The sequence below is a fragment of the Zootermopsis nevadensis genome, unplaced genomic scaffold, assembly GCF_977971745.1.
Source record: "Zootermopsis nevadensis isolate Lab colony 2312 unplaced genomic scaffold, Znev_1.0 Znev_ptg000004l, whole genome shotgun sequence".
NCBI classification, from domain to species: Eukaryota; Metazoa; Arthropoda; class Insecta; order Blattodea; family Termopsidae; genus Zootermopsis; species Zootermopsis nevadensis.
In genome coordinates, this window is record NW_028259136.1 from 2,289,339 (window position 1) to 2,306,474 (window position 17,136).

Sequence of the window (17,136 nt, forward strand, 5' to 3'; positions counted from 1 at the left end):
GGACGGTGGCCATCACGCTGAGTCACATCCTGTGCTGGCGAGACCTTCAAGACACGCTCACTCAGAGGAAGGCGTGTTCTTCATACACCACACATTTTATGCCTCGGCGCATTGCCGCCTCCAACTATCCCACAGTATGCTCACTACCATCGAATTATGGAGACATTTATCACAGTCTTCGCGCTGTATAAAACAACACCTTTTGTGTGGGAACACGGAAATTATCCGCAATTTGTTTGCAAGTGCTTCGTCTTATAGTTTCACATCCAGCAGTTTCAAAGCTTAAAGCAAAGAAACGTTACTTTGAAACCTGTTTATAGCGGAATACGAAAAAGGTCTTGTGCATTTTCAGTTTAAAGGAAGCTTTCGTTTTACACAGGTATCTACTTTTAGGTAAAAAATGCACAGTACGTACAACACTGATTTAAATAAAGAAATTAATTCTACTAATTATTATTTATTTTTTCTCTTTTCCTTTGTTTATCCCTTTCTTTTAGTAGTTCATTGTACTATTCTGCCCACATTCTGTCGACTATCAACCTTGATTTTTTCTCATTTTTGAGATAAATGTCAAGAAGAGAAGTGCAGAAATATTTATGTTAACAAAGCATAAACTTTAAGCAGGATTATTTTCGAAGATAGCTGTCTTCGGGGAATGTTGCGCAGTGTAGCCCGGTAGAAGTTTACCGATGTTTCAGAGGTCCTTGCTGCCTCCATCATCAGGATCTTCTGAGTAGTATCTTGAGACCAGGGCCTCTGGTTCTTCCGTTTTTCCACGCTCAGAATGATGATGATGATGATAATAATAATGATACTCATTTTTCTCTCATCCGCATTTCAAAATTCTAGCTATCCACCTCTGCCTCTTGCCTCTGTTCTTTCTTCATTGCCACTAGGGCCGTTTTCGCCGTGACCTCGTTTGGCCATCAAAGTCTTCGTAGGGGGTGTTCAGAGTCAGTCGGATCGTTTAGATAGTTTTGCCATTCCATCGTAATGCCTGTGCCATGTCAGGATCCATCATAGAACGCAGACATGTACCCATAACTCTGTAGGGAATGGAACCCTCTGTGTTCGCATCCCGAAACCTGCGAGTCTAGACCACGCGGCCATCGGCAGAGGCGTCGCCATAGTCCCATAAAATCAAAATGTCATGTTGTGATGTTCATCAATCAGTTACTTGAGCCACTCTTCTTCCGAACGCACGGCTCCCTCCCGTGAGTCTTGATTCCCCTGTACTATGACGGGATAACTGCAGGGGTCTGGTTCTTAGTGTTGCCCCCTGTCGATTAATACGAGACTAAGGTGGAATAAAAATACGGGCCTCACCACTGTACACCTCAGCTTGCCGCCAACGAAACCAGGCAACCAATTTGAAAACAGAATAACCTGTACCCTGTCATAGTGTAAACGTAAGTACAGAGTAATATTTTAAAAGGCCACTCTAAATATTTCTAACCTTGATCATGATTAAATAGAGTAACATCCGAAAGTGATATTAATTATCAATATATATATCAAGTTCAGTTCCATAAAAGTCATAAACCAATCTCACGAATGTATTCAATTAATCATGCATATATACATAATATCAGTCTTACCTAAGCTTGTGCCCAACTTATACGTCAATTATTTCTGGTAAAACGATTTCGATTAATCGATATCTTGATTGATTGTTGGTCGACTCTACGGGAGGGAGATGGTTCATGTTGAACGTCTTTAATGCATGAAAGCAAAAGTGACTTAATCACAATTGGTTCAAAAATTTGGTACGGTAAAATTGCTTAAATATAATTTAAACTCTTTAATTGTCTGCTAAACGAACCGACTGGACAGACGGACGGACATGACCAGCCCATAATGCGTTCTCCCAATGAACTGCGTGCAAAGAACGTATCACAACATACTACAAGGCGTTAGCAAGTAATACGAGCGAATTATATTTTAAAAATAAACTATAATTATTGTTATTTATTCTGTATTTAGTTCATTAACGAGAAGCAGAATTCATTCGTAAATTAAGTCTGAAACCGTGAAGTGAAGAGACCATATGGTAGACGTGGGCGTACGTGAGAGGGTATGATAACTGCATTGTATGTGAGGATATGAGCAGTACGAAATTTTGTCTTCCACGGATGGTGGAGAATTTCTTGATTATGTGAGCGAATAATACATACTCAAAGAAGATTTTTTTCTGTATGGACTTGGTTCATAAGCAGTGCTGAGTGCTTACTTCTGTCAAACCTGTCAGCGGCGGCTGATAATGTGGGCTAAGCAAAGTAAAGTAACAGTAAAGCTGTCGGCTAAATATGCGGTTTAATGGAGATCATTGGCGGGAAAACACAAGAGAGGAACCTGCCCCAGCGTCGCTTCGTCCACCAAGAAATTCTACACATTTCCCCGGGAATAAATAATCCCCGCGATATAAAGAAGGTATATGGCACAAGACAGATAAATTAAATGATGAATTGGATGTTGCAAGTGCACTTCAGCCGTGAAGATGGAGGCATTACGTTCCTCCGAAACCTTGGTATCTATCTACGAGTCTACACACCGCATTACAACTCATAAGTCAGACATTTTCATATTCACCGCCAAATGTCATAAATTTATCATAGTCGGAATGTACACTAGTGGAAATTGTACACGAAATAGATCACCACACTGTAAATTGTGTTTATTTTAATTTATAGATTGGGCATGTAAAATATTTGAATGAAAGAGTTTTTTATATCTCCGTTCTTAAAATCTGATTTTGTAAACCGTGCCGTTTTCATAGAAAACTTATATAATTCCTGTCTATCTATATAATAAGCAAGTAGCTTGGTTGGTTGGCGATTATTTCCTGTTGTTAACAGATTTTTGGCTTTATGGGACAATATAGGTGCGATAACTTATCCATAACCTACTATGTACACGTGCTTCTACACAAAGAAGCAGAACAGATGTTTGCGTCTTAACGCTTTGCAGCCTTCGTAATTAAGCAAAGATAAGTAATGCTTTCATTGTGTATATGCTACTTTTTTTTACTCTTTTAATTATAAATATATCTTGAAGTAATTTTTTCCCGTCATTTTACGGACACTTTCTAGGAATTTATAATTAATATCTCCGGTGTTTTTTAGCATCAAGATTTAGATTTTTGCTAACTTCTCTGAGTTAACAGAAGACATAGAGCTTTATTGTTTTGCAACACACATTTCCGAGACATAACATGTCCCGTGCCGTGTATCGCTTTTGCACTCAGTTCAGGCGCTAAGACCTTTTCTAAAATCACAGTGTGTGGTCACTCGCAAGTTATCGAACTTCTTGTAATTTCTGCTCCGTTTGAAAGTTGGTCTCAACTGCAGGTATATGGCCAATTCAGAGGTCGAAATTAAATACAAGATACACTATAGTTCTAACCGACAGTGTCTGGTTATGCGTTATAAATTTCATCTCATTCTTGGGCTCCAGGAAAATTTTGCTATTAGTGCAAAAACTGCAATGGCCTAATGTATTGGAACACGTAAATACATTAATATATTTTTGGTTTTACGAACAGGAAGTGGGCATATATTAAAAATAGGTGTTTCTTTGCAAATTTTTGGAATTCTGAACAGTTTATCTTAGAACGATATCGATTGAATATATATTTAAGGGTCGTTTTATGTCGTCAACAGAACTTTAATGACATAAATTAATCAGGTGTTCCTCTTCTGTGTGCTGTTGGACTATTTTTAGAACTTCTTCTATTAGTTTGCCCGTCTTTGACAAGACGACAATCGGAAGCAAAATTTGAGGAGTATTTGGGGAACTTAAAGGGCTTCGGTAAGTTTACCAGTTTTACTTTATACCAAGTCACAGAAAAATGTCTTCTCAGCCCGTGGACGAACTTGCTATGGAGGCAAGGAAGTGAAAATGGCCGGCACTAAGACGGGAGAGAATGCTTATTGACTTAATTCAATTTGATAGCTTGGCTTACGCAGGGTTCTAAGAAGCTTTGAGAGTACGTGTTTGTCGATAGATCAAAGGAACATGAGATAGAGAGTGATGCCCGTGGAATGCACGGGGCTGTGGTCAGATTCAAGGAACTATGGGATAACCACTGATGTGTGGATAACAGCTACATTTACAGTGAAGTCTGAAGATCAGCAGAGTCATTCAGTTTTTATTCCATGAATTCTAACTGGCGTTGAACTTAAATCCCGTACATTTCATCTTCTTTCATTATTAGTTTGATTGGTTTTGAAGTGAGCTAATTTATAGTACTTAATTTGAGAGTTCACATACTTCTACACTCACAAACAAAACAAGATTTAGGCCTTTAAATTTCAGAGTGACATAAACTAATGTTGGGGAATGGTGTATCAAGAGGGACCTTTCGATCAGTGAAGTAATTTATTAACATTTAAAACATTACGTTATACGTTAGGCTGTAGCACATATTACGACCACATCAGTTCCCCAGAAAGATTAGCCTTATATTCTGTTGAAAGTTCTCAGTTCAGATCTTAGGACCACCTCTTGTCGAATGTTCGCGACTGTCTGTCGAAACGGAACTCGCAGTCGAGTGATTAGCATGCTTCGCATTCCAGAGGTGTCGAGTTCAAACCTCGGTCCACTGACCGGCTATCCTGACTGAGGGTTTTCTTGATTTTTCTCAGTACCCCAGACACTTGCCGGCAGAGTACCTTAACTTTCGTCACTACCGTTTTCTTCCAGATCCTTCCCAGTTCAGCAATCATAGTCTGAGCTATGACAGGGTTATAAAATTAACCACATAAATGTTTGCTCGGTCTAGTACGTTCTTCATGTCGACATGTGGACAGAGGCAACTCGTAAGATAATTTAAAAGTTCTGCATTAACTTCAGAAATTATGTGGGATGCAATCAGATACGAGAATGACCGTGAATGATGATGAACTGGAAAGGCTGAGGGAGGAAGCGATCGTGACTTCTTTCAAGGTGTTCGACTGGAGGCACTGACAAAAGGACCAAGAATGCTGAGTCTGGATCTCACGTCCCCTGGTAGGGAGTCAAACTCGATACTATTTACAGGGGTGAAGCATTCGTCCTAATCATGTAAGCCCTGCTAGCACTTCGAAAGACGAAAAATAAGTTTTCTGTCTTCCTTTTGTGGTACACTCCATACTGTGGAACATACCAGAGCCATCGAGATAAAATGCATCATTAGCCAGTTCCAGCCAATAAAAGTTCGTTACCTATGTTACTCTCACGGCGAGCGTAAGATATCACCCCATAAGATTTTTTAGTTGTCTAACGATGCACGACGCAAGAACCCGGAAGACAACCATATTCGGCAGCTTTGTTGATAATGGTGATGACTGTCGGTGTTCCGTAAATGTAAGCCACTCCTTGACCAGCTGTTGTAAACTGCCGAAGCAAGACCCTGGAGCCCGGAGTTGGTTATATTCTGTCGTAATAATTCTGATTAAATTATAGATCGGAAGTTCAGTCTCTGAGGTTTAAACGCTGCAGCTGTTCAGCGGTCTGTGCGCTAATAGCCACAGCCGTAGAGCTGGAGTTCCTCTTGCGGTGTCATGTGCTAGCTCTCTCGTTACCTCCTGACTTGCTGCCCACACTTCGTTCTCATGCCATTACGAACGCGAATGCGAACCCGAGGTTGGATGTCTCTTTGCCCACATGGCTTTAACTCATGGAAAAGAGATCTTCTTGAGAAGCTGGCAGTCGCTCAACTGGTAAAGACTTATTGTAAAACTCGAAGGTTAATGAACGTTTTCGTGAATATTTGCGTGTTTCGGAGAAGATGAATGCACGTCATAAGAAGGAAAGGAGGATTTTTAGAACAGCACTGTAATTATTTTATGACTAATCAATGCAAGCAACTCAGTTGACAAGGACTTCCACCGATTTAACACCAAATTCTCTGTGAAGGGAATTATGTAATTATTTTCTTCTGCCACAGAACTCTCATGTTATGAATCATAGTATCCGAACGCCGTGGACAAAAGAATGGTTATCCTGAAAGAGTTGTTTGTGATTTTCTTCAGTCCCTTTAGGCAAAACTGAGATGGTTACTTAAATTAGGCCACCGTCAGACCCTTTTCACATTTTTCTAATTTATTAATCATTTTTATTTTACGCTGTAGGCCAGTAGCCTGCGCTACTGACAGCGTGTTACGCAAACCACAAATAAATATTCAGTTTTAAATACAAATGTGTTGCGGGTTTGCAGATTTGTTTTTGAGGAAAACCTTGGCCTCTTTCACTCTAGGATCATAAAATGCGTGTTGCTTGTGGCTTGTCTCGACACGTGCCCGCCTTCTCCGTACAGAATATTTTAGAACACTCAAACGACAGGAAGACAGTAAAAAATGTTTGTGCCATTTCCATGTTTCTGCTTATCTGATCGCATGAGAAGCTTTCGATAGTGTGTGAATTGTAATGTTTCGTTTCCGTTCGACGTACAACTCAGCTGCAAAGCTTGCTTCATTTTGTCGGCAATTAGTTAACATTAGAAGAAATGATTTGTAGTTTCTGAGGCAGAATGCTTGGTGCCAGCCTCTCTTGCCTGATGCAGACAGGCTACTTGCATCGCGGTCGTGACAGACGGACAGACCGGTGTGAACCTGCAGTGATCCCGCAGTGCTTCACGTAACCACGCCGCCAAGGAAGCCCGACCCGTCCGCTGGTAGCCACAGTATCGAACCGTGAAACACGATATGCGAACTGCGACCAATCACAACAGCTTGTTCTCTACGATTCTTAGCTTCGAGAATTTTTTATCGACCAGTTATTTTATTTGTATTCACTTTTATTTCTCCTTCAATCTTAGCCTTTCTCTTTCTTTTTCTTGATTTACCATTTTTCTCTTTTGCGTTTTGCCTTGATTTTGGTAAGCACGTCCCACAGTCAGACACGAGTCTCATATGTGAGTGTAAGAGTGAGTTACGTGTGTGTTCTCTACATGTATCTGCTTTGTAGCTGGTCCGAAGGAATGCAGACCATTGACAACAGTTACATGGATTACTGCAAGGACATCTAGGAGAGCAGTTCGTTTCGTCGATACGCAGATACATTGTGCTAAGGGGAAAATGTCGCAGATGTCTCGCTCCAGCCGCGATACTCCTACCCACTGCATGTGAGGTTGGAGCATGTCTGTAAGTTGTGGCGAAGACCTGGAGCCATATGACAAAGCAACAACCCGCCAGTTCGTGGGATACATTTATTTCTGTTAATGTATATTTCGAGGTCGAATCGATTAGGGGCTACCAAGAGAAAGATAACTACGGGGAAATACAACGTTACAGAACGTTGTTTTATTTTCGAAACTGCCTATTATTGATCCATAAATTACATAAAATCAGAATTAGAAACACATCTAACACATTAAATTAGTACCGTTTGTGTTGATCTTAAGACGCATGGACTCCAAAAATCGAAGAACTCGCATCATCATTTTTTCCCTTCACTCCGTTCCTGATTGTCCCGAGATATCTCGGGCTGGTGATTTTTGGAAAAAAATATTAACCTGAGTTACTTCGTTTTATCTCAGGACAATGATCATTAGAGTTTCATAAAATTTAATCCAAATACATATAAATGATTTTATGTTTTTTAAACATGAAATAAAAATGTGATTTTTGGTTCATATTTTAAAAATAAATTAATCAGGGAAGGGGTTAAGTCCATCAAGGCTATTCTGGAGTAACGACGTACTGGTGAATAAGCTAGTGGAACAGTGAGTATGTTTAAGTGACTCTGATAACAATAACCAAGAATTTATAAAACAACACACAACAGAATCGAATTGTGTAAATCTGGTACTAGTCGGCGAGAATGTTCCCCATCCCCGAGACGGAATATGGAGGAGTATTTAGGCCAGTTTTACTTGTAGAGACTTGTGTTTGTATCGGAGAAAATCTTGCGGGTTTTGTGAGTGTCTTGATCTGTCCTTGAAGTCTCCTGCCGGCCGTCAGAGCAGCAGCAAACAGCAACGCGGGCTAGAATTCAGACATGTCGCAAAAGCTTCGTACATTTGATTCACACGATATCTCTATATGGCTCTGAATCAAGTTTTTTGGTGAATCTAACCTATTCCTTGCCTCACGGTTAATAAACTAGCAGTGGCACCCACATTACATTGTCATCAGCGAAACGGCTTTGCCGAGTGCTTCATTTCTTACACGCGTGTTAAATTCTATCGCATTTGTTGGTCTTGAATTCACTAGCTATTTCAGATCTTCATATGATGAAGCGAAACTTGTGTCTACTTATTCTTTTAGGTAATATGAAGTTGAGTGCCCTGTATTTTGTTTATTTATTTTAACATCTTTAATTGAATCACGTCAGAAATATAACATATGATACGTAACATGAAAATTTAAATTTAATTCGTTTTTGCGAGGATCGATTTAGTTACTGTATAAATATTTTTCCTCTACAGATTGAAAAATGTGTTAAATTTTGCTTTTCGAATTAAAAATTCAACCGCAACCCAACCGCCCTCGAACAACTTTCTTCGTTTGATTCGGCGGTTGAACTGATTTTACGTAGAACGGTTCAAGCCTTCAGTTTACGAAATGCGATTTCATTTGATACCATTCACTAAGAATGCTTTTATTAAACCTCTCAAGCTAAGCTTATGAGATACCAAAAATGGAAAATGAACATCATTATTTGAGAATCACCACAAAATGCTATCATCATTTGATTACCTAACAGAATTACAGAACTGGCTTGGCTATAGTTATTTTAAAATAAATAGTGCTTAAAATACCTTTCTTCAAGGTTACCACAATGACACTGCAAAAATATCAACATGAATGAGAACACAATCAAAACGGGAACAAAGTCAATTAAAAAGCACTAGTGTGAATTTTAATCGGAGTCTGAATATTTTTGATGATGTTGCGTTATAATATTTAAAACCGTTTTTTCTATTTTGTCCATTGTCTAGTTTATAAAATAATAATACTAAAACGTTTCGGAAGCTGAATTCTGCTTCCGTCTTCAGGTAAAAAATGGGGAAAGAGGACAGGAAACCTATCTGTTGCATTTTGTATCCTTTTCCCGCCATCTTTACCCGAAGAAGGAATTATAATTAGCTTCCGAAACGTTTTAGTCACATTATTTTATAATTTATACGATGGATAAGTCCAAAAGAACAATTTTACATGCTTAGAATTCTGGTCGCCAACTGGTCGGAGAATTTGCGATTCTGCAAACGAGGTATTTTGTTGTGGTGTATCCTTTCTGCTTGTTGTGTCGTTACAGTTCTCGTGTGTTCCATGTCTTCAGCGCTGTCTTGTCAAACTGAATTGACATAACGTCATTCTGTCACTCTGTTTGCTTGTTTGTTGTGAGCGAAACCAACAGGCTATTTTAACTGCGAGCACAGAATTCTAATCTTCGTGTTTGTGTTTCCCTTTCGTATCCCACTTTATAGTGCGCTACAGCAGAGAAATAAAGTACACGGAATACTGTCACTTGTCATGAATTCATGGGTAATAAGTTTTGAAGCAAGGGGCCCCTGGTGTTCGAACACAGTCTAGTGATACTGCTAAAGATAAAGCCTCATATTTTGATAATTGTAGAAGAAATTTGAAGTTATTAAGGTGACGAGTATGAAGACGAATGTATTGTGGAATTCCACGCCGTCTAGTGTGGTGGAAATTGACCAACGTTTCAGAGGTTTTTACTTCCACAGTAATCAGTAAGCAGCTGTGAAACGTCGGCTAGTTTTAATTAGACTACACGCCGCAACATCCCAGGAAACAGTCTTGTTGTGGTTTTGCGAAATGTAGCACTAAATATATTTGCCACAAGCTACTATATAATGAATCTCAGGTTCGAGGTTTGACAGATACCTTCAGCATGGTGTGGAAACAATATTATAATCTTTATCGTCACAACATTACACAGAATAAGATCCATTGTGGCAAGCATTATAGAGTCTACTTAATGTTGCAGAAGCAGTTGAAAAAAAAATGAATAAGAGACGTATCGGAAGAATATAAGGAAGTCACAGTCACAATCACAGTCACAGTCAGTGTTCAAGAGTCAGCTAATATCATTATTCCGGGTTATACCCAAACATATGCTAAAATCTTCTTCCAAGTCTATTCTTATTTGACCTGTATTTATAAAAAATGGGATGTAACATCGGATGTACTTAGGTATGAGGTGTTTAACGCGTTTTTTTCATTACAGATCAATTTCTTTTGTCTGCTGCATACAAAACAATACACCAGCAAGTAATATAACCATCAATTCTTTTGTTAAAATGTATAAGATTATTAAACGAATGGCCACGCCTCCACCTTCTGAATTTCCCAGTTTTCTTACAACTAAAAGAAATGTTTTAGAAGTCATAATATTTCCTCCTTAAACATACATAACAACTCTGTTATTATTCTTTGAAATTGTAATAACACCCATAATTTGATGATTGGGTGCTGTGTTATGTCTTTATGCATGAGTTCACAGAAGGTACGAATGACAAATGAGCCTTACACACACCTGGCTTTTCTATAACGATGTCAGTGTTTGTGTAGGAAGTTCACAGAAAATATTTGGAAACATGACTGAATATTATAACTGTGCTGTAAGCTAACCACCAAGTATCATATATAAAGATTATTTAACTCATACTTTGACACGAGGATTGATTACACCGCCAATAAAGTTAAGTTATATGAAGAATGTACCAGTTGGTACTGGGATTTGTGGGATCATACAGACGATTCTTTAGGAGGATTTGAGGTCCTCACGGCGATGAGTCCGAAGATGGCTGTCTTCTGGGTTGTAGCGTCGTGTAGTCTGGCAAAAGTTTGCTATCAGGGCGATCAGTCTGATGATGGAGGCAGTAAGCACCTTGAACGTCGGCCAACTACTACCAGACCACAAGGCGCTACAACACAGAAGACAGCCATCTTCGGTCTGAGTGCCGTGAGAACCTCAAATCCTCCTAAAGAATCGTTTGTATGATCCCACATTCAGAGGATTCTTTGCTTGTACTGATTTGTTTATCCAGTGTAACTTATGATTAATTTTGACACATTGTTCAAGGACGGCATACAAACATTTATATACCGGTTGATGTCAATTGCTATGATACACGAATATACTCGTATCAGTAACTGATAACCTGTTTTAAGCCATCGATTCATGTGACGCAGATATATCAGCTAGGATCTAAGTGAGATTTCGGGTCCTCACAGTGGCGAATATGAAGATGACTGTCTTCTGCAATCGCCCTGATCATGGAGGCAGTAAGTACCTATGAAACGTTGGTCAATTTCAAAGAGATTACACGACACTTCTTACATGAAGACAGTCACATTCAGCTATTATATAATATTCAACGATTTGGGAGTGCGAGGGCAAGGCCCATACGTCAGACTTCTGTACGTGTGACGTTCTGTAAAAGAAAAACCTCGTTGGGAAAACCCAGGGAACACATAGTGGTCGGTGACATGTGTAAATTAGTTCTGTTTCTTTTTCCACGGGACAATCAAAGTTTCTCGGAAGCACCTGTCGGATCCCGGGAATTTCCTGAGCTCTCACCGACTGTAACGATGTTTATGCCAGTCGTTCCCTATATATGAGATGCGATCCAAGACAATAAAAACACCTGTTAGTTTTGCCATGTTTATACGTCCGCCATTCTGTCCGCGAATAATTTCGCAGTTTTGGACGAAACTCGTTCTTAACCAAAATGTCCGATTGCTTTATCCTGTAGTTGTTACCCATTCTGCCTTTTGAAGCTGCCAGATTTAATTATTTGTCGCCTGCGACAAAAGGCTTCGTACTAAGTTTTACAATTTTTCATTTATCCGACAACATAAAAATAATTCAACAAATAGTAGACCAATTTTAAGTAGGTCTTTCGTCTGATCAAGGACTGCCGGTGGCGAACTTTGGAAACTGCTTTTATGTCTGTGACGTAAGCAATGCAGCCTCTAGAGCCCTCGTTCGATGTAAACATTCACGAGCGCCCTCTGACGAAATCGGCAACCACTGGTCAGACAGGGTATAAGTGTTCGCAGCAGCAATAGGACATGGGCCGAAGGCGTTTTGCACTGCTTTATAACATCATAAAGTGATAAATATTTGTGAATTAATGTAATCGCCTTAGGTTCAGTGAAATGGCAATTAGTTTAAGAACGCTGAGATCGAGGGTTCGAACATCTGTCGGAGTAGTGGTGTTTGTTCGCGTAGTCTATTTTTTTAGTGATGGTGAATGCATTGAGAGGGGTTAGTTAAATCTCGTAGGATTCGAGATTTTGACGGCGGTGAGTCTGGTGATTGCTAAACGGGGCAGCAACCCAGAAGATTCTTTAGTTAAATCTCACAAACCGAACAGCGCAAGTCTCGAAATGGACCTTAATATTAGAATAATGAAGAAGAAATGACAATGAATAGAGAGAGTGTGTGGATGAATGAACGCCTCAACGGAACTTCGTAACTTGAATGCAGTTACGCTTCACAAGAGGTTAGTGAATCAGCCGTGAGACAAATTGCGTTACTTTTCAAGGCGCTCGAAACTGTGGCAGATGATGTGTCTTAGAACTGGTAGCACCTCATCATTATTGACGGTGGTCAATTTCGGACAGTGACCCACTGCAGGCAATGTACCTGTCCGGAAACACTGGTACAGCTGGTCTCCCACAGAAATAAGTTGTAATAATAATAATAATAATAATAAAAAGAAAGAGGCTCGGCTGCTATCTCATTTTATCATTATATTGTAAATCTGTGTAGTTGTTACTTCTCGGGATAACATCCCACGCTATTATCTTGTATTATTAGTATTATTAAACTAGTATTTTGCCTTTTATCATGGAAGATGCCGACACGCTGTTTATATTATAATGGTTTCTGGAGGAGGCTGTTGTCGCTGTCTGGGCGTGCGAGGGTTGAAATGACAACTTAGGCTGGCCTCTTCACTCACCGTGCCATCATAATGTTTGTCTCTCTGGGCCACGTCGTCCCATAGACACCCTGTCATTACTTCATGCGCACTACAGGCTGGGTCAAAACGCGTTCCTCAGTCTCCAGAAAACCGGCTCATTGCCATATCGGTGCAAGACTGTTCGGCAGGTTTAGGTGTCGGAATGGAATTGTTAAGATTCTACGTCAAATTTGGAGTGATTTTAAGACCTCACAGCGGCGAGTATGAACATGGCGGTCTTCTAGGTTTTTGCGCCGCGTAGTCTCGTAGAAGTTTACCGACGTTTCATGGGTATTTGCGGCGTTCATTATCAGGGCGATGAGTCATGGATGGCAGCAATTTCTCTCTCTCACACACACACACAAACAAACAAACACAACCTAGGTGACGCAGGAGATATTGTTATCACCCTATACAACGTGTTTTTCATACTTTGCTTGAAAAATAAGCCGGTTGTTATGCATATACGTCGGTTATCGTAAATGGATAGAAGATTAAAGGGTCAAACCAATCTAGAAAATTTAGAATAAATACTACAACTCTTACGCTACAGACACTGAAGGTATTTTTAGGGGCATGCTCCGTGACTTACAGTCTGCTCCGTCCTGTTTCTTGTTGATGTTTGGAGGGGCATCGCCAGATCGACGTGCCGATATTCAAATACTGCACGAGATGATTCAGTTGCTAGCAACCACCCACCCAACAGGATATTACTTTGAGTTACGACACGTGAAACGGAAAGTAGACTGACTTCTGGTGCTTTTCACGCAGTTTTTGAACTTCGATCTGGTCCCTCATCAACTGGGAAATTTGAAACTAAAAGGAAACAAAGGTCGTAGGCCGTGTGCAAATTTAAATACGGCTAGGCAACGGAATTAATTGAAGTAATATAATAACATAAAAACAATCCTAATTTATGGATACGAAACACGATGAGATTTTACGTTTTCACGGCTGCTAGTATGAAGATTTCTGTTTTCCGGGTTGTTGCGCTGTGTAGTCTGGTCGATGTTTACCAACGTTTCAGAGGTCATACTGCCTCCGTCATCAGGGCGATTCATCGCAGTGCAACAACCCAGAAGACAGAAATCTTCATACTCACCGCTGTGAAAACCTCAAATCATATATATATATATGATGATTGTTGTATTGATCGTTGAGTCGTGTATTCTGGTAGACGTTTCATAGGTGATAACTGCTTCCATCATCAGGGCAAGCTAGAAATGTCGTGTAAACTTTTACCAGAATACGCCATTACTTGCCATTCATTAATATACGGCTATTTATATTTTAACGTTTGCAGTCTGCAGATTCCAAGGAAATGTAAAAAGAAAATAACCAACTACATGAGGCATGTCCAAAGAAACATGTTAGGGCGTGGACCTAGAATATATGAAACAAAAGACAAACGCCTTAACTCCAGACAATTGTTTAATAAAAGCGTGCGCGACAGATGTTTAGGAAATAGAGTAGTCAGCTTTGGTGACTTTTCTGTATTAAAACTGCTATCTGAATGACAACAAAGTCTGGAATATTATGCAATATTTTGCAAGACACGTGCCCTGTCGGCTTGGTTATTTCCGGTGCTATGTTACCTGTATTCTATAAGACAAGTGATCAGTTGTTGCAAGACGGCCTAATTTAGCTCATGACACAGAAAGAAAGCTACACGTGCTTAAGATAAAATTTACGTTAAAGTACTAGGTGTAGCAATTTAAATCTGCCTGGTTTTAATACTTATATTGCGCAGATGTGTTTTATACAGATCATATTCATATATATATATATATATATATATATATATATTTATTTACTGATGATCAGACGTATTTCCCTGTAGGCCTACAAACATAGGCATTAATTAGTGAACGGGAATTAAATTTTCACTTCTGAAGTACAAATATTTTCACTTACAGAACCTAAAAAAATAGAATTTTTTTTTTAGGTAATAGAATAATGAATTTTAATTTTTTAAACTGCAGTGGCTGCAAAACACTGTTAATGTGAAAGTAAAGAGTTGCCAAGAGTTTTGTGAAACTAGGGAACACACATTTCGATAGAGGTCAGAAGTAAGTATTAACTGCAGTAATAGTAACGCTTCTATATGCATCCGAATGTTGAACGATGAATGGAAGAACGAATGGTAAAAGAGAAGACAGAAATGCGTCTGATGTCACATCAGACGTCCTGATGATGGGGACAGAGATGGCCACAGAAATGATGGCGAATTTTAACCACTGAACACGGCTGATGGTCCGAGAGGATTTTATTTTAATTTGGTTCACTGATGAAAGTTTAAGATCATATGTTTACGACTGATTTTGGACATCTGCGATAGTTCCCCAAGTGCCAGAACTAATGCTCCTGTGTACACTAAATATCTACAGGTATTTTTTGAAACGCCCTGTAGAATAAGGGATTCTACAAATAATAAATACATCGGAGAAGAACTGAGAGTGATATCAATACAACAGAGTATTTTAAAATAAGTTTGGATACAATGGCTGAAATATGTGCGTTGCAATTGCTATGTCAGGTTAAATCGAAGAAGTAGAAGAAGCTATAGCCGTCCGACAAAATGATAAAACGACCAGATTTAATCTTTGTAATCGGGACAGTTCAAGACCTTAATCCGCTATATTATTGTTGATGATGGTGCTTATTTAAGTGTCATTCGGTCTGAGGAAACGTACGTAAAACCAGAAATCCTAGCCGAGATTGGAGCCCGAGGCTTCCGGAATCTGAATTTGGGTTTCTAGAACTCAGCAGTGGCGACACGCGGAAGTCCTTTGTGCTCAAACGTTTATCCCTGCAGCACCTCCCCTACCCTCTCCTTAAATGTTGTGGGCACACAACTGTGTAGATTAAACAGAGAAATCACCGCGATAGACAACAGAAGTCTCTCCTTTGTTGAGGTAAGCAGAAATAGCATGAGTGTGCAGCACGACTCGCATTTCGCATGAGGCCATGTTTCTCATAGTTACGGTTCTACTATTATGATAATGCTGATATGACTGGATATTAGCAACGTGTGCCACAGCACAGTGATCATTCCAAGATACCAACATTAACACATGTTTCGTTTGTTTCGTACAAAAATTACTGGAATACCAAACGACTATGCTAGAAAGGTTCATATCACGCAATTAGAATGTGTAAATTATACATCTTCTTGGGTTACCTTTTATTAAGGGTGTTCGGGAATAGGGCGCTGAGAGGAAAATTTGGACAGGGATGAAGTGACAGTTGGCATAATATGTTGTTAGAATGGTGAAAGAAGTTTTTTTTTTTTTTTGGGGGGGGGGGTACGCGGCAAGCATGTGGGAGATGAGAAATGTAAACAACATTTTGTTTGGACGTCTTGAAGGGTAGAGATCTCTCGGAAGACCTCGTCGTAGATGGATCTAAGGGATGCAGTCGAGGGCGTGAAGTGGATTCATGTGGATTAGGACAGGGAATTTTCGGGTTACATATTCTATTCAGACTGACTTTTGTATTTTTTTTCAGTCCTTCGGGTAAATGTTAATTAACTGTAAGTGGGCCACTACTTTTCCTTCTACATTCTTTCTTCTCAGTGCATCTTGCACAACACCTAAGCATTCTCCAGTTCATCTTTAGAGAACATGTGATTTATAAATCGTCGTTAAATTAACACTGAAACAAACTTAACAATTCATTGTGTTCAAGATGTGAAATGACATGTTATGTACCCTTGAAAACGGAAAAGGTATTTTATGTTCGGAAATGAAACATGCATATAACATTAAGTGTCTTTGTGAAGTGCGTCGTTATATCTAATGCAGAAGTCATGTGATTGCGATGATACGATGATACTAAGTTTTGCAAAAGGGATATCGCGGTGTGTGAATCTCAAGGCTGTCATAGTCCAGACTCTACGTTCTGTCATGTGATTCAGCACATATGACGTGCTGACTACCAGCGTTATCAAGCGGCCTCTGATAAGTGTAATCTGTGGCGTGCAGCGAAACAAAGAACTAAGCAGCTATAATATTAACAGCTAAATATCGGGTACCGAATCCTCAACCTTCTTCATTAATCACCACTAACAGACCCTCATTATCAGGGCCGCCTGGTAAAAAAACATTTGTTTGCTTAAGGAACGAACACGAACGTAGACAATTAATGGTTGTGCAAATTGTAAATGATTTTAAAGTATCGGTATTTTGTGATGAGTGACGCAAAATCTGTTTTCTCACTGT

General features: G+C 39.5%; 2 protein-coding genes across 5 annotated transcripts in view; one reads left to right on the forward strand and one right to left on the reverse strand.

Moving 5' to 3' along the window:
- The window catches only part of LOC110827061 (uncharacterized), a 283,738-nt gene that overhangs the window by 81,995 nt on the left and 184,607 nt on the right, over positions 1 to 17,136 (forward strand). For 2 of the 4 annotated variants that reach the window (XM_022058332.2, XM_087342871.1), the window contains exon 1: positions 11,973 to 12,457. The exons of the other annotated variants lie outside the window; for them this stretch is intronic. In XM_022058332.2, the coding sequence (XP_021914024.1) occupies positions 12,405 to 12,457 (53 nt within the window). In that variant the 5' untranslated portion in view covers positions 11,973 to 12,404. Of the gene's footprint in view, positions 1 to 11,972; positions 12,458 to 17,136 lie in introns of those variants that run through there. 4 annotated transcript variants of the gene reach the window in all.
- Positions 1 to 17,136, reverse strand: part of Sox15 (Sox box 15 transcription factor) — a 164,959-nt gene that overhangs the window by 39,695 nt on the left and 108,128 nt on the right. The gene's annotated exons all lie outside the window — the stretch shown is intronic.